The sequence below is a fragment of the Scyliorhinus torazame genome, chromosome 18 (genome assembly GCF_047496885.1).
Source record: "Scyliorhinus torazame isolate Kashiwa2021f chromosome 18, sScyTor2.1, whole genome shotgun sequence".
Taxonomy (NCBI): domain Eukaryota; kingdom Metazoa; phylum Chordata; class Chondrichthyes; order Carcharhiniformes; family Scyliorhinidae; genus Scyliorhinus; species Scyliorhinus torazame.
The window spans coordinates 117,858,371-117,884,722 of record NC_092724.1 but is presented as its reverse complement, the minus strand read 5'-3'; the positions used below and the strand labels follow the sequence as shown (position 1 = coordinate 117,884,722).

Sequence of the window (26,352 nt, the reverse complement as noted above, 5' to 3'; positions counted from 1 at the left end):
ACGTTATCTGAGGGACCGTGAATGGTACTGAACATGGCAAAATGGTGAGGCTTGCATCAAATCAGTGCGACATTGTCACAACTTATCTACACTGCAAGATAAACGTAGGGAAAAGCGAAGTGTTCCGCGTGAATGAGTTGGGTCAGTGAGCTAATTTAGGGGGGACGCCATTTAAGGTGGCTAGAGACAGTTTAGATACCTAGGGATTCAGATAGTGAAGGAATGGGCAATGCTTCACAAATGAAATTTAACAAAACTGGTGGAGGAGGCTAGGGAGGATCACAAGAGGTGGGACATGCTGCACTTGACTTTGGCAGGGAGGGTCTAAATGGTGAAGATGAACATTCTGCCAAGGTTCATGTTCATATTCAGACATTCCTAATCTTTATACCAAAGCCTTCTTTTGGAAACTGTACACAATTATTTCGGACTTTGTATGGGCGGGGAAGGTGCCAAGGGTTAAGAGAATCCTGTTACAGACAGAGGCAGCAGGGAGGGTTGGTGTTGCCAAACCTGCTACATTATTATTGGGCAGCGAACGTGGAGACGGTGAAGCAATGGTGGATAGGAGAGGGGGTAGAATGGAAGAGGAATCCTGTAGGGGGTCCAGTTTAAGGGCAATGGTGAAGGTAGCATTGCCAATGGCGTCGAGCAGATACTCAGGGAGCCCGGTGGTGCAGTCCACGGTGAAGATCTGGAATCAGCTGAGGAGGCACTTTAGTATAGAGGGGAAGTCGGTGTTAATACTGGTGTGTGGAAACCACGGGTTTGAGCCAGGGAGGGATATAGATGGCAGTATTAGGAAGTGCAGTGAAGTGGGGATGGTTGAGGTAAGGGATTTGTATTTGAAGGAAGGGTTTGCCAGTGTAGATGAATTGAAGGAGAGGGTAGAGCTCCCGGGAGGAAGTGAGTTTAGGTACCTGCAGGTCAGGAACTTCGCACAAAAGATTTGGAAAGAGTTCCCTAGGTTGCAGAGGTACACCCTGCTGGAACGACTGTTGCTTCCGGATGTGAAAGGGGAGGGCAGGATCAGAGACATATGCAGGTGGCTGGGAGAGCAGGGAGGTGAGCAAGTGGTGAAGATTAAGGAGAAGTGGGAAGAGGAGCTGGGTGGGCAGATAAACTGGGGAGTATGGAGTGAGGAGCTATGAAGGGTAAATGCGACTTCCTCGTGCGCAAGGAGGAGCCTGATACAGTTCACGGGCGTACACGGGGTACATATGACGCAGGCAAAAAATGAGTGGGTTCTTTCAGGGGGTGGCAGATGAGTGTGAAAATTGTGGGCGGGGTCCAGCGAACCACGCACATATGTTCTGGTGCTGCAAAAAGTTGGGGAGATTCTGGGCGGGAGTGTTCGCACCGCTAGCAAGGTTACTGGGGGAGGAGGTTGAGCCGGACCCTTTGGTGGCGAAATTTGGGATATCGGAGAAGCCGGAGCTGATGGAGGGGAGCCAATGTTATGGTCCCCACCTCACTGATTGACCGGCGACGAATCTTATTGAAGTGGCGGTCAGCAACGCCACCCGGGGTAGCGGCCTGGCTGGGTGACTTACATGACTTTCTTCGACTGGAAAAGATCAAATATGAGTTAAGGGGTTCAGCGGAGGGTATCGTGGCAAAGTGGGGGATGTTCATAACAATGTTTGAGGAGTTGTTCGCCGCGAAGGGTGGGCAAAAAAGGGGGAAAATTTGTACAAACGAAATAGTCGGGTGCTGGGAAGTTTGTTTCACGAATTGTTTATGCGTTGTAACTTTTCATATACGTTCGTGTTATAACCTGCCTGAATACTATTGCCTGGGGACTTTTGATATCCCATAATGTATTTTAATGTATTGACAACTCAAAAATACAAAAGAATCAGCAACATGCAAAGAAAACAGTCACAAAAAGCAGTAATGTGTCAAAAGCATTTACAAGATACAAAAAACCACCAGCTCTCAAGCCAGCACACACACAACCACGCCTGGTCCCAACAATAACTCTACATTGGCGGAAAAACGGAGACAGAGAGACAGACAGACAGACAACACCCCTCCCCTCCCAAGAAGGCGCCAAAGTTCAATCCAAAACATTTCCTTTGAACAAGCCACCTGCTACAAAGCCACATGGGCAACACAGACCTCTGGAAAAGGACACACCGATGCGCTGCCCTAACGGCAGCCCCACATCGGTGAAAAGGCACCCGAACGAGCAGCACAGACCACCAGAAAAGGACACACCAATACGGGGCATGGCAGAAGAGAGAGAGGGATCTCCCTTTACAAAAACAAATACAGAGCAACCACAAGAAACCCAACAAACAATCAAATACAAATCAAAGCTGCCAGCACTCAACCCAGTGCACGCTCCCCTCCCACACCCTTTCCCGACTCCAGCAACAGCCCCGCATCGGTGAAGAGGCGCCCACAAGCAGCTCAGTTTACCGGAAAAGGACAGGCAGTGCGCGGTTGAGGAGAGGGAGAAAGAGAGAACACCCCTCCTCACCACGAGCACCAGGAAGGACCCCTCAACCCCAGTGCACAGAAGAAGGAGGGCCACAACTGGCAAGCACCCAGCGCCAAGCCCAAAATAACAATACACAACAAAAATAGAATAATAACCATACATTCTCCCAACAATAGAACACAACCAACATCAGTACAAACTGTTCACATAGTCAATTGGGCCACCGCCCTACTGCTCTCACAGTTCTGGCATCCAGTCTCTGGACACCGTCTAGTCCAAATTTCTTCGTGACCTTCACAAAAGTTTGGAATAAAATACATTTAGAAAAAAATCTTATCTACACTGCAAAATTCTGGTTTACATTCCCTGCAGAGGTTAATGTCCTCACCAAAATGTCATTCAATATAGCACACACCAGAAATGAGTGTAGGTGTCATGGATGGACATTTTGGAGTCAAAACAGTATACACCAAAAAAGGAACACTAAGGAGCCGAATTATGCAGCCACAAAGGGCAGTGTCGGCTGACACGTAACCCTGGTAGAATCATGCTCATGGTGGGAGGCTCTTCATCTGGGTTTCTCCATAAAACGGATTTTCACAGGAAAACCAAAGCCACATTCCAAACACACATCACCAAAATGGTACAAATAACATATATCTCCGTACCTCATTCAGATCCTCTGTTTTTATTGCCAGGGCCATGATGTCCTCTCCCTTCAAAATATCTTCCTTCTCTGGCTCCTCCTGAATTGGGAAAACCTCTTCAACTTCTCTTTTAATTTCCTTCTTCTTTTCTACTAAACACAACAATTATTTCACAGGACATTCAACCACAAGTGAAAAACAAATAGCAAATGTGCTTTTAGCCCAAGTGTGCAGAAGAAAGCAAAAAACACAACAACAACTTACATTTATACAGTCCCCCATATACAACAGAATGAAATGTCCTAAGGTGCTGCACAGTAGCACTGTTTAAAAAAAAAAAGTATAACACGAGCTACATATATATGCAGTTATGGGTCAGATTTTGACCAAAAACTTGATAGTTTGCTGACAGTGACGACAGATTTCTCTTTAGTTTTGCTTGCTGGTGGGCTTGGCAGCCATCTTGGGTGGGCCTGGTGCCTGTACTCTCCAAGCAGTTGCTGGATAAGCCCTTCTGGTGGAAGGGCAAGGAGTGTGGGAGGCACCCAATTTGGTTGGTCACCTGGAATGTAAGGGGGTTGGGTGGCCCAGTGAAAAGGTTGAGGGTAGTCGGTCACCTAAAAAGTTTGAGTGCTGATGTTGGGCTTCTGCAGGAGACTCATTTGTGGGTAAGGGGCCAGACTAAGTTGCGGAAGGGGTGGGTAAGTTATGTATTTCACTCGAGCTTTGACGGTAGGGCCGAGGGGGCCGCAATTTCAATCAATAAAAAGGTTCCATATGGTAGATATGTGATTGTTAGTGGGTCCTTGGCAGGTACCTTGGTGGTCCTGGTCAATGTCCATGGACTAAATTGGGATGATACGGATTTTGTTAACAGGTTGCTAACCTCCATTCCTTATTTAGACTTGCATCAACTAATCTTGGGGGGTGGGCGGGTGTGGGGGGGGGGGAAAGAGAGAGAGAGAGAGAGAGAGAGAGGGGGGGGGGGGATCAGAAGATGGAGCGATCTAGGTACAAGTCACAGGCTCCTTCAGGGGTGACAAAGGAGTTGTTGGCTTTTATGGAGTAGATGGGGGAGGGTCATTATTTGGATCCGAGGGATAAAGATTTTTTGTTTTTGTCCCCCATGTCCTTCAGATTTACTCACGGATTAGCTTCTTTGTGGTGGGTAGATCTTTCCTCCCCTGGGTGAAGCAGCTGGGTATTCAGTGATTGTGATTTCGGACCATGCTCCTCATTTTGTAGACTTGGTCCTAGAGTCAGGTCCCTCCCAGTAGCCGCCATGGAGGTTGGATACAACTTTGTTAGTAAACAAAGGATTTTGCGAACATATATCCTCTGCCATTGGGGAATACATCAAGTTTGACATGAGTGAGTCTATCTCACCTTCTATGCTATGGGAAGCCCTGAGGTGGTCATTAGGGGGGAGATAATTTCCTACAAGGAACATGTGGAAAGGACTGCGAGGGTGGAGCAGCAGAGGCTGGTGAATTCCATCCTACACCATCAATCCTCACTTGCCCTACCCCGGAGTTGCTTGCGAGCAGGAAAAATCTGCAGATGCATTTGAATTGTTATCAACAGGTAAGGCGGTGGCCAGCTGGTGTACTCTATGAATACAGGGACAAGGCCAGTCGCCATTTAGCTCATCAGTTGAGACGGTAGACTGCGTCCCAGGAGATTGTACAGATAAGGGACTCGGGTGGGAGTTTGGTTTCTGCCTCGTCTAAAATCAATACGGCTTTCATAACATTCTGTAGGTATCTCTATAGATCAGAGCCCCTGGAGGAGAGTTCGACCATGGTGATCTTTTTAGATGGGTTGTCTTTCCCATTGGTGGTGAGAGCAAGGCGAGAGGAGTTGGAATCCCCATTGGGCCCTGAGGAAATTATGAAATGTATTGGCTAATGCAGACAGGTAAAGCTCTCTGCCCTGATGGATTCCCCATTAAGTTTTACAAGACATTTGCAGGTCAATTAATCCCATTAATAATGGACATGTTGTCATGTGAGAGTACCTTTAAGAAATGGGTGTTTATAAATGGGTGTGTATATAAGTATCTGTAGTGAGAGTACCTTTAAGAAATGGGTGTTTATTACTGCAGTGATGTCAGAGAGTGGGTGGAGCTGGGCTGTCTTGTCAGCTTTTTACTTCGTTTTAGGCTGTTTGCTGCATGGTTTGTTTTAGTTTCATTTTCAGAGCTGGATAGCTGCAGTCACAGACAGAAGGTGTATGAATCTCTCTCTGTAATCTAAAGACTGTAAATCGATCATGGTGATTTAAAACTAATAACAGTAGTGACTTTAACCTGATGTGCTTCTGGTAAAAGGTGTTTTAAGTCTTATGGATGTTAAAAGGAAAGCTTAAAGGATTACTTAGTGTTGTATTCTTTGGGAGTTGTATTTGAATTAATGGTTGCTAAGATGTTCACTGGATGTTTTAAAAAGGTTAACTTGAGTTCAGAGAATAAACATTGTTTTGTTTTAGAAAATACTTCTCCATTTCTGCTGTACCGCACCTGTAGAGTGGGCCGTGTGCTCCCCATACCACAATCTATTAAAAGTTGTGGCTCAGGTGAACTCCATGATACACTTTGGGGTTCTCTAAACCCTGGCCCATAACAAATTGGGGGCCCGAGGGGGATAAAAGTCTATCTATTGGATTGGCTTAGCGAACTTAAAGACAGTGAGGGGTGAGCATATTGTGCTTGCTTTTCAGGTGTTGTATTTTAGTTTAAGTAGGGAGTGTGTTGTGGACAATGGCTCTTTCAGAGGCTCTGAAGTTTTTGGGGGTGGAGACGGCCACATGCAGTACCTTACGGACAGAGACTAAAAGCAGACTGTTAGATTTGGCAAAAACAATGCAGTTAACATTACTTGACAAAATGCGAAAAGATGAGGTAATTATGGCGGTGGCTAAGCATTTAAAGTTGCCTGACATACCAGTCTGACTCATTAGAAATGGCAAAGATCACTTCCGGTGTGGACCATGGAGTAAGTGGTCACACACAAGGGAGCTCCTGCCCAAGGTTACAGAAAATAGCTCTTTTTTAATCAACACGGGATGGCATTTTGATGAAAAGACGTAAGTGAATGTTGTAGGGGTACTTTCCCCCAGGAATGGTATGTCTCTTGGTTACCAGACCCGGCAGAAACAGTAAAGGATTTGGCTGGAGCTGCAGTAAAGACAAAGGCCTCTTCCAGCATGCAGGCAGGGGGAAGGGCAAGCTTAAAGGCTTCAAGCTGACTTGAGCGCCTTTATTAAAGGTGAATTCTAGCAGCAGAGGGAACAACTATGAAAAGATCTCACCAAGGCCATTGAAGAAGCGGGGACGAGGCTTCCGGTGGCGGCCATGGAGTAGGTCGCGCATTCGGCAGCTCCCGTCTGGAGCTCTTTTTCAGGAGTTTCCACAGACATTTTGGGGCAGATTGGTGAAGCGAACACTGCCAAAAGGATTCCATCTCTGTGGGACTTCCGGTGACTGCGGGCGGGAGGCAGCTGCGCATTGGAGGGCTCCCGTTCAGGAACGACATTGTCGGGGGTTAACGCCCGGTCTTAGGGCCAGCGAAGGCAGTGAAAGTCGGGAGACAGCACAAAGAAGGGAAATGTCGAAGACCGGCTAAAAAACAGCCGTGAAAAAAGCAGCTGAAAGTCCGTCGGGGAGTGAAAAGGTCACCGCGGGGTCAGTAAAGACAATGGAGGCTGGAGCGCTAGTGGAGGCCGCATTGCTTACGGCTGAAGAAATAACTAAGGTGATGACCGTGGAATTCGAAAGGCAGTTTACGAAACATATGGAGGCAATGAGGAAGGAGATGGGGGTGATTTTGAAAGTGCTGGTGGAGGAGGCAATTACCCCGGTGAGGACGGTGGTGGCGAGCACAGTGGCGGAGGTGCGGGAGCAAGGGGAGGCGCTGAAGGAAGTGGAAGCGACAGTACTGCAGCACAGTGGTCAACTTACCTCGATGGGGAATGAGATGCGGAAGGTGATGGAGATCAACAAGGATCTGCGAGGAAAAATGGAAGACCTGGAAAACAGATCCAGGCGACAGAATTTGAGGATTGTGGGGCTGCCTGAAGGAGTTGAAGGACCGAGGACGACTGAGTATTTTGCCGCGATGCTGGTGAAACTATTGGGGGTGGGGGAGGATCCCTCCCGATATGAACTGGATCGGGCTCATCGGTTGTGGAGGCCTGTACCAAAGGCGAGTGAGCCGCCAAGGGTAGTGACTCTGTGCTTCCGTAGGTACAGTGTGAAGGAGAAGGTCCTGTGCTGGGCCAAGCAGAAGCGGGTGGTGCAATGGGCTGGAGCTGGTATACGCCTATACCAGGACTTTACGATGGAGCTGGCGAGGAGGCGGGCTGCCTTCAACCGGGTGAAGAGGACACTGTACGTTAGCAGGGTGCAGTGCGGCATTGTATATCCAGCGAAGCTGAGGGTGACCTCCAAGTTCAAGGACTTTTATTTTGGGACGGCAGAAGCAGCGGAGGAGTTTGTGAAGGCAGAAGGACTGTGGTAGAATTGAGAAATGGTCATGTACCAATGTAGCCTCATGACTGTATTTTTTTTTCTTTTTTGTTTCACTGCATGCTGGTGTATGGACTATAGGAGCCAACGTTGTGTTTATTTGGACAAGGGAAGAAATGGGACTTTCAGTCGAAATGAGGGCTCTTTGGGGTGTAGGTGGATATGCGGGGTGTGTGTGCTAAAAGGGGACTTATTGGTTTTTCCTGGGGCCGGGCAAGGGGGAAAGGGACCCGGGCGGGGGCCTCCACGCTGGCCGGTTTAAGCCGGCCAGTGAACGGGAGTGAGGTGGGGGAAGGGGCTGCAGCCATCGGAGCCTGGCAGAACAGGGTCCGAGTGGTCTAGCCGGGGTGGAAAGTTGGGGGGGAAGGAACCGAGTTTGGGGGGAGGAGTTTTACAAGAGGAAGTGGAGGGGGAGGAGTTGGGGAGGGGGGGTTTACAACTCTTGGGTGTCATTTATGGTACTCCTTTGGAGGTTGGATGGCATTGAGTGTTGTCGTGGGAGGGGGGGCGCGACTCTATCGGTTAATGGTGGCCATGGGCGATTCCAGACTCCCTTTTCTTTTTCGCTTTTGTTTTTTTTCCCACCGTGAGAGGGTTTGTTTTATTTGAGGCATATATTGACAGTTGGGTGGGGTGGTGGGAGGATGGGCTCGTTGTTGATGTTAAGGGTATTGACTTTGTATTTGTTACTGTTTGTTGCCTGTTGGTGGGGTGTAAATTTTGAAGGAAAATGTGAAAATGGAGAATAAAAACACTAAAAAAAAAGAAATGGCAAAGATCCAGTTGCAGATTAAGCAATTTGAACATGAAAAAGAATTAAAGCAGCTTGAACATGCCATGAGATAAAAAGAAAGAGAAATGGAGATACAGATCAGAGAAAAAGAAAAGGAGAGAGAAGAAAGAAACAAAGAGAGAGATAGAGAGGAAAAGGAAAGAGATAGCGAGGAAAGGGAAAAAGAGAGAGTTTGAACTTCATAAAATGGCCATGAACAGTCAGTTAAAATTGGCAGATGTAAAGGGAAACGTACAGTTGGTGGACAGTGATGAGGATACTGAGAAAGAGCGTCATAATTGAAGGCTTGGTGGGAATCTATTTAAATATGCCCAAGCATTGCCAAGGTTTGGCGAGAAGGAGGTGGGAGCCTTTTTCATTTCATTTGAGAAGGTGGCTAAACAAATGAAATGGCCACAGGACATGTGGGCATTACTGTTTCAAACAAAGCTGGTAAGTAGGGCTAGTGAAGTGTTTGCATCACTACCGGAGGAAGTATCTGGGTTGTATGAGGAGGTGAAAAAATCCATCTTAGGTGCATATGAACTAATGCCTAAAGCCTACAGACAAAGGTTTAGAAATTTAAGGAAAGAATTTGGTCAAACATACATGGAGTCTTGTAGCCACCTGGGTTGGCCACTTCCCGACTTAAAATGGAGATCTGCAAAGAATGCTGGGAAATTCAGTCAAAAATTGAATGCGGATTACAGGTTCAACGGCAGGGTTCTGAGGAATGCGGAGGAACAGAGAGCTCTTGGGGTTCATGTCCACAGATCTCTGAAGGTTGCCACTCAAGTGGATAGAGCCGTGAAGAAGGCTTATAGTGTGTTAGCGTTTATTAACAGGAGGCTTGAGTTTAAGAGCCGCGGGGTTATGCTGCAGCTATACATGACCCTGGTGAGACCACATTTGCAGTATTGTGTGCAATTCTGGTCACCTCATTATAGGAAGGATGTGGAAGCATTGGACAAGGTGCAAAGGAGATTTACCAGGATGCTGCCTGGTTTGCAGGGTAGGTCTTATGAGGAAAGGTTGAGGGAGCTAGGGAGCAGAGGAGGATGAGAGGCGACTTAACAGAGGTTTGTAAGATAATGACGGGGATAGATAGAGTGGACGTTCAGAGACTATTTCCTCGGGTGGATGTAGCTGTTACAAGGGAGCATAACTATAAGATTCAGGATGGGAGATATAGGAGGGATGTCCGAGATAGGTTCTTTACTCAGAGAGTGGTTAGGGTGTGGAATGAACTGCCTGCTGTGATAGCGGAGTCGGACACTTTAGGAACTTTCAAGCGGTTATTGGATAGGCACATGGAGCACACCAGAATGACAGGGAGTGGGATAGCTTGATCTTGGTTTCGGACAATGCTTGGCACAACATCAAGGGCCGAAGGGCCTGTTCTGTGCTGCACAGTTGTTCTATGTAAGCCAGGAAAAACAAGCAGGTGCAAAGTTTCCTGTGTATTAGAACTTGCAGAAACCCGGACAGCACTGAAACTAACAACCATCTGCATATTAATGAGCGATCCCCGGGAACAATTGGAAACATTTAAGGTAAACAAGGCCAAGCCAGACTCCTCGGCGTTAGCAGGAGCCAAGACAAAGGAAGGCCAACGGACACTTAGGAACCACCCAGCGATCAGGGAACAGCTCCAGCATTGGAGAAATCGATCCAAGTGATCAGAACGTAGTCCAATCACTTAGAACCAGATATGGGGTCCGCCCAGAAGGGTGCGAAGCCCCTGGGGACTATAAAGTAGAGTCCCCAAGTTCAATTTGTCCTTCTTGGCAGGGTCACTCAGCAGCTCGAAACAACCCTTGACAGTGACCTGCCTAGCCGCTACATCAACCAAGTAAGTCTCCAGTCAACGCAGGCTACGAGATAGGCACTCCTAGCAACCAGTCTATACCAGCTTTTGAATCCTGCAGACTCAGAATTGAACAAAAGGCCATTTGTTCCCCTAACCTGGTGGGTCAGTTCCAAAGCTAAGTATAGGCCTTTTAGTATTAGAGATGGTCAAGTAAGTAGAGTTTTATGCATGAGTAGTGATTGACTGTGTATAATAAATGTGTTTTAATTTGAATCTTACTAACTGGTGTATTGAGTTATTGATCAGCACTTGAACTTGAACCTCGTGGTGGTATCATAAAGATACCCGGCGACTCTAGCGCAAAGGTTACAGAAACAGAGCAAATGAAGTAAAGACACAACGAGCAACATTTAAGAGCCAACCAAAAGTTAGCAACATCTGACGGGAGCCGACTTAGAAATGGCCGACCCCTCCGAGAGAACCCAAAATTTGAATTGAGAGTCCAATTGGGAACAGAAACATTCACAAGTTCTGATCAATCCTCATAATTCGGAAGAGTGTTAATGCATGCGTAACTAACAGGGTTATAAGGTAAAACTGATAGATTTTGTTGCGAAAAACTGTCGGGAGTTTGTATTTCGGAAAATAGCGAACACCGTACCCGTGTTTACAGCACCGCCTTAGTATCCCTCATTCCAAATTTTAAAAGAGATCATTCAGATAGGAAAAATGGCAATGAAGGCAATGAAACGCCTCATGAACCCTCAAGAATTTGTGGTTGCAGCGACCAGCAGCAGAGTAGGTCAGTGTCCCGTTTGGGAAGTTGAGATTAGAAGGTACCTCAAAGGGAAGGGATGGCCCCTTTGGAGTGACTTTTGTTCAAATGAGGAAACAGGTCCCGGGAGTATAGGACATACTTGGTGGGAGAACCTGAGCGAAATCCATAAGAAGAGCTTAGGGAAAGCTCGTAAGCCGATGGCAATCGTGTCCTGTCTGGCACATTTGCGAGGCACAGAGGAGGTCGTTCGGACGCTCCGCAAAGAGATAGAAGAGAGACATCGAATGAGCAAGGTTGATGTTCGTGAGATCGAGAGAGTGAATGTAGAATTGAGAAGGAAGTTGGCAGCAAACGACGGAGAGGTGGATGATGCCAAGTGGGCACACCAGTCTTGTCTAGCGCATCTGAGCAGCTTCCAAACCCAATACGATAAGGCCTATCAGGACACGCAACGTGCAGTCCTGGTAAAAGAGACAGAGAAACAGGTAGAGGCATTGCAAAGGCAGTGCAGCGATCTAAAAGCAGCGTTAAGAGCACGCCATGCTGCCACCATGGAGCACAGACAAAGCTCAGTGGATCATGCAAAATGCCGGAAGCAGATTGCGGAACTGCAGTCTTTGCTTTCAGTGCAAAATGGGTTTCAAAGCACCTTTGGATCCCAATTAAATGAAGAAGATGGCCCTGATTGACAAGAACTAAACAAAACCACGCATAGATATGTACAGGGAACATGTGCGCAAGGAAAGCCCCAAAGGAGAAAAGCACCCCAACCCCCCACAGAGCAGATAGATCAGGCACCCATGAATCCAGTAACTACCCACCGCACAGTCACATCGGACGGAGACGTGGAATTCCTTTACACCACCCCGTTAACCGTGACCCAGTTACGGGACGCGTGCGAAAAGATCACACCGTTCCTCCCCACCTCAGACCCCCACCACTTCTTTGCTAGAGTGAAGCAGCAGGTGACCATGTACGGCCTGGATGAGCGTGAGCAAGTGAAGATCACAGTTTTAAGCTTAGACCCTTCTGTTGTAGCAGCCCTTCCCGACCCACAGAATGTAGGAGGAGGCACCCTTGCAGAGATGCACACGGCGATCCTAGACGCGATCGGTTATAACAGAGGTGACCCAGTAGAAGGCCTGAAGAAGTGCAGGCAGAAGAAAACAGAACACCCCACAGCGTTTGCTGGACGCCTGTGGATCCATTTTACAGCCGTTTTCGGAAACTTAGACCGTGCCCATTTGTCCCCAGACAACATGGCCAAATGGACCCGCACCCTTATCTCCCATGCCATAGAGGCAGGACAAAAGGTTTGTACCAATTATGACCCCTCGGAAGAAGCGCACAACGAAAAGTGGGTTTTAAAAAGGTTGTCCCGCCCCTGGGAGCAATCTGTCCACAACAAACCCGCGATTAGAAAACCCGAAGAACAGCAGGCAGAGGCAGATATCCAAGCAATTAAAGCGTACCAGAACCCCGCATGGGTGAACAAAGGTATGAACAGCCCCTCACAGAAACCACAGAAGTGTCACAACTGTGGACAATTAGGTCACTTTGCATGAGAGTGCAATGCCCCACGAAAGCCACAGAGAGCCCAGCAGGCAGGCACTCTGAATAACAGGACAAAGCCCATACATAGTGTAAGCACCCGTTCAGACCAGACAGACATGAACGGAACTGACTGACGGTATTCGGGCTTCCCCACCTGGGTCTGCGACACCCTTTGGGATAGGTCCGGCCGACCGGTCATTGTAGCAAAAATACAGGGACAGCCCATCGAATTTCTCTGGGACAAAGGAGGGTCCCGCACCACAATTAATTCCTCCACCATGTTCCAAAAAGACCTGTGGCCCACTACAGCCACAATCACCCTCAGCGGCTTCACAGGCCACTCACAACAGGGACACATCACAGCCCCTGTACCCATTCAAATTGGCAACATTACAACAAAACACCCCATAGTTTTGGTCGATCTGGACCGCACAGCAGAACACATTTTGGGCATCAATTTCATGAACTCCCACAACCTTTCATTTGATCCAGTAAATTAATGTGTCTGGAAAATGACAAAGTCAGCAAGAGCCCCTGCAATGCTCACAGTAGGTGAGTATGCTAATAAGATTAGCGCAGTCGGCGATTTTTGGTTTGACCTGACCACGATTAGCGCAGACAAACAGGTTAGGGCAGTTCTCCAGAAGAACAGGACCGCATTTGCAAGTCATAAACATGAATGCGGCAGGATGGTTGGTTCGGTTCAAATAACAGGACCTGTCCCTGGACCCCAGAAGCAATATGGATTTCCCCAAGAGGCAGAGGGAGAAATCTCAAAAGTTATCGATAGCCTATTAGAACAAGGCATACTTAGATCAGTAGCCTCTACTATTAATGCCCCGATTTGGCCAGTGAGAAAGCCCGATGGATCATGGCGACTGACGATCGATTACCGAGAACTCAACAAAGTCACCCCCGCAGCAGCACCCACGGTAGTCACAAGTCCCGAGACCATGCTCAAACAGGGACTCAACTCACAATATTTTACGGTTTTGGACATCAGTAACGGATTCTGGTCCATTCCATTGGCAAAAGCGTGCCAATACAAATTTGCCTTCACTTTTAAAGGTCAGCAGTACACGCGGACATGCCTTCCACAAGGATTCCACAACTCCCCCTCCATTTTCCACCAACAGCTGGCCAATGGTTTATCAAACTTTTCTCGCCCGGAATGTCTGGTCCAGTATGTAGACGACCTATTACTGCAGACAGACACCAAGGCAGAGCACATCGCGCTTCTGTCCGAACTCCTGGAACTCCTACAGCAAATTGGATGTAAAGTGAACCCCAAGAAGGCCCAAATTTTGGAAAACAAGGTGGTATATTTGGGAACGATTATCACGCATGGTAAACGCGAGATCGAGCATAAAAGAATTGACTCGATTGTCAAATTGCCCCTTCCCCAAAATGTTTCCGCCCTCCAGTCATTTTTAGGACTGGTTGGCTACTGCCGAAACCATATTGACGGTTTCGCCACCAAAGCAGCGCCCCTCTCGGAACTCCTAAAGAAAGGAGCCCCTTGGGAATGGCTTCCGCAGCACACGGATGCTGTAGATGTTTTAAAGCGTGCACTCATTGCAGCCCCCGCACTACAGGTTCCAGACCCGCTTTCCCCCTATGCTGTAGAGATAGCTAGCACAGATCGTACCCTTTCGGCCGTGCTCCTCCAGGAACGGCACGAACAGTTAAGACCCGTGCCTTACGCCTCCAGAGCTTTAGATCCTGTGGAGCAGGGATTTTCGGCCTGTGAAAGGCACCTGCTCGTAGTTTTCTGGGCAGTTCAATACTTTTCATATATCACCGGACTAAACCCCATCACAATCCTCACGGAACACACCCCCACCCAACTTTTACTAGACGGACGACTTAAGGACGGTACCGTAAGCCAGATCAGAGCAGCCAGATGGACCCTACTTTTGCAGGGACGGGACATCACTGTTAAAAGGACCAAGACCCACACTTTCCTAGCCGACAACCTCCAGTACCCAGGCATCCTCCACGAATGTGAAATCATCTCACCGCACCACAACACAGGCCCCTTTATCGCGAAAACACCCCCCAAAAAGATAGGTAGTTCACCCCAGAGCCCCCAGCACACAGACACGTGCGCACCCTTGAGAATATATGTGGATGGTTCTTCCACTATATTAAACGGGAAGCGCATTACAGGATGCGGCATCTATGTTGAGGACGCACCCTAGAAGAAATCTCGTTAAAACTGCCAGGCCACTTAGGCGCGCAGGCGGCAGAACTAGCAGCCATTGCATACATTATAGATCACCCAGATTCCTTCCCCAGCCCAGCAGACATATACTCGGACAGCCTCTATGCCTGGAACAGCCTCACAGAATTCCTACTCCTGTGGAAAGCAAGAGGATTTGTTTCCGCGGACGGAAAACCCCTCCCTTCGGCCCCATTGCTCCGGCACATTTTGGACAAAGCACAGGACAGAACATTTGGTATCATTAAAGTACGAAGTCACCACCGTTCCTCCCCACCTGGAAATGTAAAAGCTGACGCACTGGCTAAAGCAGATTCCAGACATGGACATTTTTGGAAGCCCCCCCGAAAGCGCCCCAGTGAATGCAGTTCAGGTCTCACAGACAAAGATTTAGTGCAGGCCCAGAAGCAAGATATTAATCTCAGGGAGATTTTAAAAGGATTTCCAGCCCCATACGATAGGTTTAAAAATGCACTGACCTCACATAACGGTGTGGTCCTAAAAGACACCCTTTATGTGGTTCCAGAACAGGCGAGGAATCAGCTTATTTGTTTGTTCCATGATAGTCATGGGCATCAGGGAATTGACCCCACTACAGCCCACCTCAGGCAGCTCTGTTGGTGGCCGAATTTAAAGGAAGACGTCACGCACTATGTTGAAAATTGCCTTATCTGTGCCCAAAACAATACGGACAGATATGCGAAGAAAGCTCAGCTTAGCCACACCCGCCCCGTTAATGGCCCCTGGACTAACCTCCAGATTGATTTTATAGGACCATTGCCCCCGAGCAGGAACGGTCACAAGTATGTGTTAGTTGTTATCGACACGTTTACGAAATGGGTAGAAGCATTCCCATCTAGAACAAACATGGCAAAGACTACAGCTAAGATTTTATCCCACCACATCTTTACGAGATGGGGACTCCCCCGCATCATTGAATCTGACCAATGTTACCATTTTACGGGACGTGTCATGAAGATCGTCCTCACGATATTTGACATTACCCAAAAATTCCACATTGCATATCACCCCCAGTCAAATGGTATCGTGGAGCGAATGAATCGGACCCTAAAAGCAACCCTCCGGAAAATGGTCCAACAAAACAGCACCACTTGGGATTCAGTCCTCCCTTTTGCACTAATGTTTTTGTGTAACACTGTTTCGACATCCACAGGATACACCCCACACACTCTCATGACCAGACGCCGCATGAAAGGCACAGAATTTTTATTAGAACTTGACTTGACCAACCCCGAAGTGACGGCCCTCACACACACGAGAACGCAGTGAAACAATTAATAGAGAATGTAAAAACGGCTCAGCTAGCAGCCGCAGTAAAATTAGGCACCAGGAAGAAACAGAGCAAGGCCTGTTTCGACAAGACAGTGGATGCAACTGAGTTTGAGGTAGGACAGCAGGTCATGCTCTCCATTTACAACCCCAGCACGTTCCTGTCACCTAAGTATTCGGGTCCGTACTCCGTGGCGGACAAAGTAAGCCCCTCCGTTTAGAAGATTAAGTACCCAAACAGGAAGACAGTGTGGTTTCATATTAACCAGCTCAAGGCATATGGCTCGCAGTGTAACCACACACACCACGCCATGCTCGATGCAGCAGACCACGCCCCGCCCACAGCCAACGTATCCCTACCCTCCCCCAACACGTCCACCTCATCCACGGACTCGACCTCGACTCCACCCCCGAACTTTAGACTCCGCCCCGGAACGCCCACAGACAGCAGCAGTAGCGACAGCGACTGTGACACAGGCAACAGCCACAGCACGCCTCCCTACTATCCCCATGCAACAGGCCCAACACCCAGCGAATCTGAACACGATTCCAGTGAACCCTTCCTGATCACATTCCTTAACAAACCTCACCAAAGACCACTGCCCTACGATGACGACCCCGACTCCATCTCCACAGAATTAGACACAACTATTTGGCACCGCGATAATTCGTACTGGCTCGTCCGAAACGACGAGATGGACCCCAAGTCACAACATGCAGCTTTAGCAACCCTCATCCATTCAAGAGTATGGCATCCGGGAGAAGATGATGACATTGAGTCTGACTCCCAAAACGAGAACCCCTTTGCGACCCTTTTCGCAACTGATAACTGAGGTGTCCAGATGAAGTTTCAAGCAACCTCTTGGGAGAAACGGTGTCCTTTCTGATGGAACCTGCACCATGTTTGTTGAATGTTTGTTCGTTAATGTTATCGTTAAGTGTGTGTAAACTCGAATGTTTTTCACGGCCCCACGTCACCACCCCCTTTGACGCCCAGTAGCTGTTAATGGAATAAGTTTGTCCCAGACAATAGTTCAGAGGAATTAGTCTGTCGACAGAAAATTGTTAAGGTACAAGTTTGTCCCAGACAATAGTTCAGAGGAACTAGTCTGTCGACAGAACCCGACTCATAGTTGCTCTCCTAATTCGAGAGGCAGACCCACGATGACCACATTCTTACCCGTTCTTGCCGGTTGCTCAGGCAGTGGAGAAACGGCATTGGTCTCCACCCTGCCTGAGGACCCCCCTCTGGTCAGCTACGCTCGGGTAGAGCACATACGGCATTGATCATCATCCTACCCAGGGATTCCATCCAAATCTTACCCGCCGCGGCCCATACGCACCCCATTTTGGCTCGTTACGTTCAAAATTCTTTTGCTTGGTTTTAGCAACCCTTAGGATTGCTTCCCTATTCTATTTACATCCTCAAACACTAGGATGGTAAATCACACAGGCTGCGTGACGGCTCGCAGTACGGCAGTATTCTTAGACGTCTAGTCCAAATATTTGGTTTAAGAAATAAAAATGAGGGAGTCACACAGGTGACCAATTATAAAGGGCAATTGGCACTAAAAGACAGACATGCTAACGTACACGATATTAAACAAGATAGTAACAGAAACTATGCTTGATCCACAGAATTCCAGAAGCTCCAGGAAGAGAGAAGAGACGAAAAGGAAGAGAAGAGAAGAGAGAAGAGAACAATAAAGACATCATACGTGTTTTTCATTACCATTATAATTTGTATTCGGTTACGCGCGAACGCGAACCCCCTGACCCCAACCCCCCCGGCCGTCAATGATTCACTTCCCCATAGCACCCAGAGCCCAGTGACAAGTAACAACACACCATCATGTGTGATAGGTTTATAACGTGGTACTCCCTTTCATACGTCATTGAATCCCTTTTAGCATTGGCGATATTCTGCAGCATCGTGAGCAAATGGCAAAGGAGAGCCTACCGCTCTCGCACCCCAGTATACAGGATAAGATCCCCTATTTTCGGTCTTCACCAGGCCCCCGAACCCCTTGATCTACAATAAAGGTCATTTGTTTTGCGTCATTTGTAAATAAAGAAATATGTCTCATTTGCAACTGAAAGATTGTACAACTCTGTGCTTGACCGCCAAGCCAGAGGAAAATGTGAATGCTGCCATTATTTTTGTATTGTTAGGAAGTTAGTATGATTGGATGTTTAAGTGAGTGTAGTTTATGGAAGATAGTTAGAGGTACCGTTTTTTAATATGTTGTACTGCATGTCCCGGTTGTGACATAGCGCCACTTAGAATTGTCAGTTAAAATTTTCGTGCATAGTTATGGTCAGTGTAGAGGCCATGGAAGAGTGCTCGCTGGGTCAGGGAGTGAAGACAACGCAGTTATGTGATCCTTCACGCGTCGCGTTAGGGATCACAAGGTGGGAGTGTAGCCACCTGGGTTGGCCACTTCCCGACTTAAAATGGAGATCCGCAAAGAATGCAGGGAAATTCAGTCAAGCCAGGAAAAACAAGCAGGTGCAAAGTTTCCTGTGTATTAGAACTTGCAGAAACCCAGACAGCACTGAAACTAACAACCATCTGCATATTAACGAGCGATCCCCAGGAACAATTGGAAACATTTAAGGTAAACAAGGCCAAGCCAGACTCCTCGGCGCCAGCAGTAGCCAAGACAAAGGAAGGCCAACGGATGCTTAGGAACCACCTAGCGATCAGGGAACAGCTCCAGCATTGGAGAAATCGATCCAAGTGATCAGAACCTAGTCCAATCACTTGGAACCAGATACGGGGTCAGCCCAAAAGGGCGCAAAGCCCCTGGGGACTATAAAGTAGAATCCCTAAGTTCAATTCGTCCTTCTTGGCAGGGTCACTCAGCAGCTCGAAACAACCCTTGACAGTGACCTGCCTAGCCGCTACATCAACCAAGTAAGTCTCCAGTCAACGCACGCTACGTGATAGGCACTCCTAGCTACCAGTCTATACCAACTTTGAATCCTGCAGACTCAGAATCGAACGAAAGGCCATTTGTTCTCCTGACCTGGTGGGCCAGTTCCAAAGCGAAGTATAGGACTTTTAGTGTTAGAAATAGTCTAGTAAGTAGAGTTTTATGCATGAGTAGTGATTGACTGTGTGTAATAAATGTGTTTTGATTTGAACCTGACTAACTGGTGTACTGAGTTATTGATCAGCACTTGAACTTGAACCTCGTGGTGGTATCATAAAGATACCCGGCGACTCTAGAGCAAAGGTTACAGAAACAGAGCTAATTAAGTAAAGACACAATGAGCAACATTTAAGAGCCAACCAAAAGTTAGCAACAGTCTGAAAGGATCAAACAGAGTAATTTTGATAGGTGGATAAGGGCTTTGAAAATAAACCAAACGTATGAAGCTCTCAGAGAAATTATACTTTTGGAGGAGTTTAAAAATTCAATTCCTGATGTAGTGAGAACTCATGTGGAAGAGCAGAGGGTTAAAACTGCGAGATTAGCCACAGAAATGGCAGATGATTATGAATTAGTTCATAAATCAAAGCTTGGTTTCCGACATCAGTTTCAGCCTGTGAGGGTTAGAAACTGGGGACATGAGAAATACTCAAGTGGTAAAGGTAAAGGTGATCTGACGGGAGATAATAAGGAGAGTGTATCTCAGATTAAAAAAGAAATCCAGGAGGGTGGAAGAGAAATTAAAAGTTTCAAATGTTTTCACTGTAATAAACTAGGCCATGTAAAGTCACATTGTTGGTGGTTGAAGAAAAGCACTGGGAATACTGATGTGGTAAAACAAGATAAGACAGTGGGGTTTGTTAAAGTGGTAAAGGAAAGCCCAAGTGAAGCGAAGGAGGTGCAAAAGATTGTACAGCCTTATCAAGAGGTGATGGATAAGAAGGTGCCAGATCTCTTTAAAGAATGTATTTGTGTGGGTAAAGTTTACTCATGTGTATCAGGAAGAGCAGGTAAAGAAGTCACAATTTTAAGAGATACGGGAGCTAGCCAATCTTTAAAGGTAAGAGACGAGGAGTTATGTAGTTTGGGAAGAATGTTGCCAGAAAGGTGGTAATATGTGGAATTCAGGGTGAGAGGAGTAGTGTTCCATTATATAAGGTAAGGTTGGAAAGTCCAGTGAAGAGTGGTGAAATGGTAGTAGAAGTAATAGAGAAACTATCTTGTTCAGGAATACAGTTTATCTTGGTTAATGATATAGCTGGATCGCAGGTGGGAGTGATGCCTACGGTGGTTGATAAGCCAGTGGAAAATCAGACAACTGACGTGTTGAAGGATGAACATCGTGGGATTTTTCTAGATTGTGTAGTAACAAGGTCGCAAAGTCACAGGTTAAGACAAGAGGAGAGATCAAAGAGTGAAGATGAAGTTGAAGTGCAATTATCAGAAACGACTTTTGATCAGATTGTTGAAAAAGAACAAGAACAGGTGGAGGGTGAGGCGGATATTTTTAGTTCAGGAAAATTGGCGGAGTTACAACAGAAAGATATAGAAATAAAACGGATGTATCAGAAAGCATACACGGAAGAGGAATCTGAGTGTATACCAGAGTGTTATTACCGTAAAAGTAATGTCTTGATGAGAAAATGGAGACCTTTACATATGCAGGCGGATGAAAAGTGGGCAGAAGTTCATCAAGTAGTATTACCGGTAGGGTATAGAAAGGAGGTGTTGCGAGTTGCACATGAGGTACCCGTGGGAGGTCATTTGGGAATAAGGAAAACTCAAGCTAAAATACAAAAACATTTTTATTGGCCTGGACTACATAAAGACGTAGTTAAAATTTTGTCAATCATGTCACACATGTCAAGAGATAGGGAAACCTCAAGCAGTGATAAAACCAGCACCCTTAATGCCCATTCCAGCATTTAGGGAACCTTTTACAAGGGTCCTAATTGATTGCGTAGGATCGCTTCCTAAAACGAAAAGTGGGAATCAATATCTTTTGACGATAATGGATGTGTCTACTATGTTTCCAGAGGCCATTCCAGTACGTAATATTACAGCTAAAAAGATTGTGGAGGAGTTACTTAAATTCTTTACTAGATATGGACTACCCACTGAAATACAATCGGATCAAGGATCAAATTTTACCTCAAGGTTATTCAAATAAGTTATGGATAGCTTAGGAATAAAACAATTTAAATCAACTGCGTACCATCCAGAATAGCAGGGAGCGTGAGAAAGGTGGCATCAGACATTAAAGACAATGTTGAGGGCTTATTGTCACGACTATCCAGAGGACTGGGATAAAGGAATTCCATTCGTACTGTTTGCAATTAGGGATGCACCTATATGAGTCAACCAAATTTAGTCCTTTTGAACTAATTTTTGGTCATGAGGTAAGAGGACCACTTAAATTGATTAAGGGAAAATTGGTGAGTGAGAAATCGGAAATTACATTATTGGATTACGTGTCAAATTTTAGGGAACGATTAAATAGAGCTGGTGAATTGGCTCGACAACATTTAAAAGTTGCACAAAATGTGATGAAACGGGTAGCGGACAAGAAATCCAAAGTTCGTAGTTTTGCCATTGGGGATAAAGTTTTAGTGTTGTTACCAGTGGTAGGTGAACCTTTAAAAGCAAGGTTTTGTGGACCTTGTCAGATTGAAAGGAAATTAATTGAGGTGAATTATGTGGTACAAACACCAGATAGGAGGAAGACTCACCGAGTGTGTCATGTGAATATGCTTAAAAGATACTTTGAAAGGGAAGGATAGAAAAAGGCGATTTTAATGATTCTAACTCAAAGTGACAAACCAAGTCCAGATGACTGAATTTGACATATCTCAAATTAAATTGGAAAACGAGAATGTTCTTAAAAATTGGGATAAATTGTTGAGTTACCTTCCAGAGGAAAAACGAACTGACCTGAAAGAGTTATTGATATCACGTGGGCAAGTTTGGAGAGAGAAATTGGGAAATAAAATGGCTATACATGATGTAGATGTGGGAAAGGCTGTTCCAATCAAACAACATCCATACAGACTTAATCCTTTAAAATTGGCACAGGCTAACAAAGAGATTGAGAGTCTGCTTAAAAATGGCATAATTGAAGTGGGTTGCAGCCAATGGAGCTCACCCATAGTGATGATACCGAAGCCAGACGGTACCCAACGGTTGTGTGTGGACTATAGAAAGGTTAATGCAATTACAAGAAGGGACTCTTATCCTGTCCCACGTTTGGAGGATTGCATTGAGAAAGTGGAACAATCAGCTTTTATTTCAAAACTACATTTACTTAAGGGTTACTGGCAGGTGCCTTTATCCGAAAGGGCGAAGGAGATTTCAGGTTTTGTTATTCCAGATGGTATATACCAATTCAAAGTTATGCCATTTGGCATGAAAAACGCCCCAGCCACATTTCAAAGGTTAACTAACAAAGTCGTTTCAGGATTACCCAATTGTGCGGTATACATCGACGATCTGGTAATTTTCAGCCAGACATGGAAAGAATATTTAAAACATTTGATGGAGTTATTCGATCGACTTCAGGAGGCGGGTTTGGTGATAAACCTAGCCAAAAGTGAATTTGGAAAAGCCCAAGTCACTTTCCTTGAAGAGTTTCCGATACCCTCAAGACAAAGGGAAATAATTAGATTTCTTGGCATGAGTGGATTTGATCGAACATTTGTGAAAACGTTTTGTAGCGTGGTTGCTCCACTGATGGACTTGCTGAAGACACGTCAAAAATTTCAGTGGACAGCAGACTTTCAACAGGCATTTGACTGCCTGAAAGCTGTAATAACCAATGAGAATTGCAAGGGACTCTGTGATCAGATTGAACTAAAGTATCTGACTTTAAAGAGAAATGCCGAGGCGTAGAGAAATGGACGGATCGTGCAGAGACCTTCTTGTTCAAAGAGAATGTCAATTGAGAAGGATTTCAGTTGCAGGAAGAAAAATGAAAAAAAATTGACTATATTATTATATGTGTTGTGTGTTGTTTTTTGAAACGAAAAAGTATATTTACTGTGTGCATTTCTTAAAGGATAGTGAAAAGGTGAAAAATGAAACCATCTTGAAGTTGATGGTTTATTTATTTTTCTTGGGGGGAGGTGTCATGTGAGAGTACCTTTACGAAATGGGTGTTTATAAATGGATGTGTATATAAGTATCTGTAGTGAGAGTACCTTTAAGAAATGGGTGTTTATTACTGCAGTGATGTCAGAGAGTGGGTGGAGCTGGGCTGTCTGTCAGCTTTTTACTTTCGTTTGCTGCAGGGTGTGTTTTAGTTTCGGTTTCAGAGCTGGATAACTGCAGTCGCAGCCAGAAGGTGTATGAATCTCTCTCTGTAATCTAAAGACTGTAAATCGATCCTGGTGATTTAAAACTAATAACAGTAGTGACTTTAACCTGATGTGCTCCTGGTAAAAGGTGTTTTAAGTCTTATGGTTGTTGAAAGAAAAGCTTAAAGGATTACTTAGTGTTGTATTCTTTGGGTGTTGTATTTGAATTAATAGTTGCTAAGATGTTCACTGTATGTTTTAAAAAGGTTAACTCGAGTTCATAGAATAAACATTGTTTTGCTTTAGAAAATACTTTTCCATTTCTGCTGTACCACACCCGTAGAGTGGGCTGTGTGCTCCCCATACCACAATCTATTAAAAGTTGTGGGTCAGGTGAACTCCATGATACATTTTGGGGTTCTCTAAACCCTGCCCATAACAATGTCCAATGACTCCTTGCCCTGGGGCTTGTTGCATGTTCCACTTGCACAGGCTTCTGTCATTCTGATCCTGAAGGACAAGGACCCTGCAGAAAATGTGGGTTATTTTGACCCATTTTGCTTTTGAATGCGAACGCAAAATTGCTAGTGGAAATGTTATGATCACAGAAGACCAGACAGGCTTTGTTAAAGGTCGGCAATTTTTGGCCAATATATGTTGGTTGTTTAATATTGTTCTTTCCCCCTCTCCGGTGCCCAAACCAGAGGTGATTGTGTCCATGGGCACCGAAAAGCATTTGATAGTGTGGGGTGGGGATATCTCTTTAAGATTCTTAGGAGGTTCGGTTTTCTGCAAAAGTTAATATTTTGGATTTGTTTACTATATAGGGCACCCACCGCTAGTGTCTGCGGTAATGTCCTGATCTTGAGGTATTTTCTGTTGCTAGGGGTACGAGGCAGGGATGTCCATTGTCTCCTCTTCTATTTTATTTAGCAATTGAACCACTGGCCATCATGTTAAGATCTTCTAATAAGTGGAAGGGGATTAGTTGGAGAGGGAGGGAGCATAGGGCATCTTTGTACACAGATGATTTGCTCCTTTATATTACGGACCCAGTCTGCATGATGGATGAGATAATGAAGCTACTGAGGAGTTTTGGCTCCTTCTCTGGGTAGAAGTTGAATTTGGATAAGAGCAAATACTTCCCGGTTAATACCCCAGGGAGGGGAGCCGACTGGGGATGTTTCCTTTTTGCTTGCCAGATCTAGCTTTTCTTATCTGGGTATCCAGACGGCCCATGATTGGACTTCACTCCATAAATTGAATTATGCTAGGCGGTGAATGGGGTCAAATCTGACTTACACAAATGGGATAACCTCCCTCCTGTCCTTGGTGGGCAGGGTTCAGGCTGTTAAAATGAATGTCCTCCTGAGGTTTTTCTTTTTCTTTCAGTGTCTCCCCACTTTCCTCACTAAATTATTTTTTGTCAGAGTCAACAAGTAAGTCTCCTCTTTTATTTGGGCAGGTGAAAGACCCAAAGGATCCGTAGGACGTTTCTTCAGAGGGTTAGACAGTCCAGGGGTTTGGCTTTACCCAATTTGTTATTTTATTATTAGGCTGTCAATATTGAGTAAGTGCGGGAGTGGCTTAGTGTTCCGGGTTCCATATGGGGGCAAATGGAGACAAGTCAATGTAGCGGCTCTACTTTGGGTGCCATTTGGCTGCCTTGCTTCAGCCTTTCTTGCGAGATTTTCTTCAAATCCGATGGTGGTGTTCAGCCGGAGAATTTGGAACCAGTTTAGACAGCCTTTTAAATTTAGCTCCATGTTGCTGATGGCCTCCATCTGTAGTGATCATCTTTAGGTGCCAGCGGACATGGACTCAACGTTTAAGTCATGAGAGGGGAGGTTTGGGGACTTGTTAGTGGAGGGAAAGTTTGTCAGTTTTGAGGAGCTGTCAGTAAAATTTCAACTCCCTAGGACCATTTTCTTTAGATATTTCCAGATTCATGATTCTTTTGCAGAAGACTTTTCTGGCACCACCGCCCTTCCCGTTGAAGAGGATTTTATCTTTGTCAGGGTCTGCTGGGAGAGTATTATGGTATTTGTGGCCAGATCTCATCACCGGAGTCAGTTCCATTGGATGGGGTAAAGATAAAATGGGAGGGTGAATTGGGTCCTATTCTGGATGAGGAGGTGTGGAGCAAGGCTCTTCAGAGGGTCAACTCCACATCCTCTTGTGCACAACTTAGTTTGATCCAGTTTAAGATGGTGCTCAGGGCTCATCTGACCAAGGCGAGGAGGAGTGGTTATTTTTCGGGAGTGGAACACAGCTGAGTGCTGTTCTCGGGGTTTGGCTAATCACACACACATATTCTGGTCTTGTCCCAAGTTATTAAGCTTTTGCATCTCCTTCTTTAACACCATGTCAGAGATTCTTAACACTGAACTGGAACCTTGTCCGCTGGTGACCATTTTTTCAGGGTATCGGGACTGCCGGGGGGGGGGAAGGTGAAGACAGATGTTCTCACCTTTGCCTCATTAATAGCCCAGAGGAGAGTTCTGCTTGGGTGGAAATGACCTACTCCACCCAGTGCCTCAGTCTGGTGGGGTGACGTTATGGAGTTTTTAACATTTGGACAAAGTCAAGTGCACCATTAAGGAGTCGGTAGAGTGGTTCTACTGAAGACGACCACCATTCATTTCCTTTTTTAAAGGCTTAGTCACCAGAAGTTGTTTAGGGTATTATTAGTTTAATGTTGGCGAATTAGTATTGGAGGTGCTCTTGATTGTGTTCTTTGTACATTGTAACTTGTAATTGGTAGCATCTGTTATTATATTATTATACTATTTGGTCCAAATGAAAAAGTTTCAATAAACATATATTTTTTTAAACCCACAGAAATTACCACTATGCTATCATTCCCTTCATCTGTCATCATCATTCTTTTTCTCAAAAGCCCCACTGACCCCACCATCCTTGCAAAGTGCCATACCATCCCTAACCTCCCATTCCTCTTCAAAGTCCTCGAACGTGGCCCCAAATCCCACCCATCCAAAGGAAACCTCTATCCCCACCACTGGAAGCAGATCCCTGTCCAAAGTAAGCTCCTATCCCCCGCCGCTCGGGGAAGATCCCTGCCCC

General features: G+C 46.0%; 1 protein-coding gene across 3 annotated transcripts in view; it reads right to left on the bottom strand.

Moving 5' to 3' along the window:
* Nucleotides 1-26,352, bottom strand: part of mycbpap (mycbp associated protein) — a 233,198-nt gene that overhangs the window by 206,654 nt on the left and 192 nt on the right. For 2 of the 3 annotated variants that reach the window (XM_072483208.1, XM_072483204.1), the window contains exon 2: nt 3,115-3,245. In XM_072483208.1, the coding sequence (XP_072339309.1) occupies nt 3,115-3,245 (131 nt within the window). The remainder of the gene's footprint in view (nt 1-3,114; nt 3,246-26,352) is intronic. The other variant, XM_072483207.1, reaches the window with a different exon arrangement.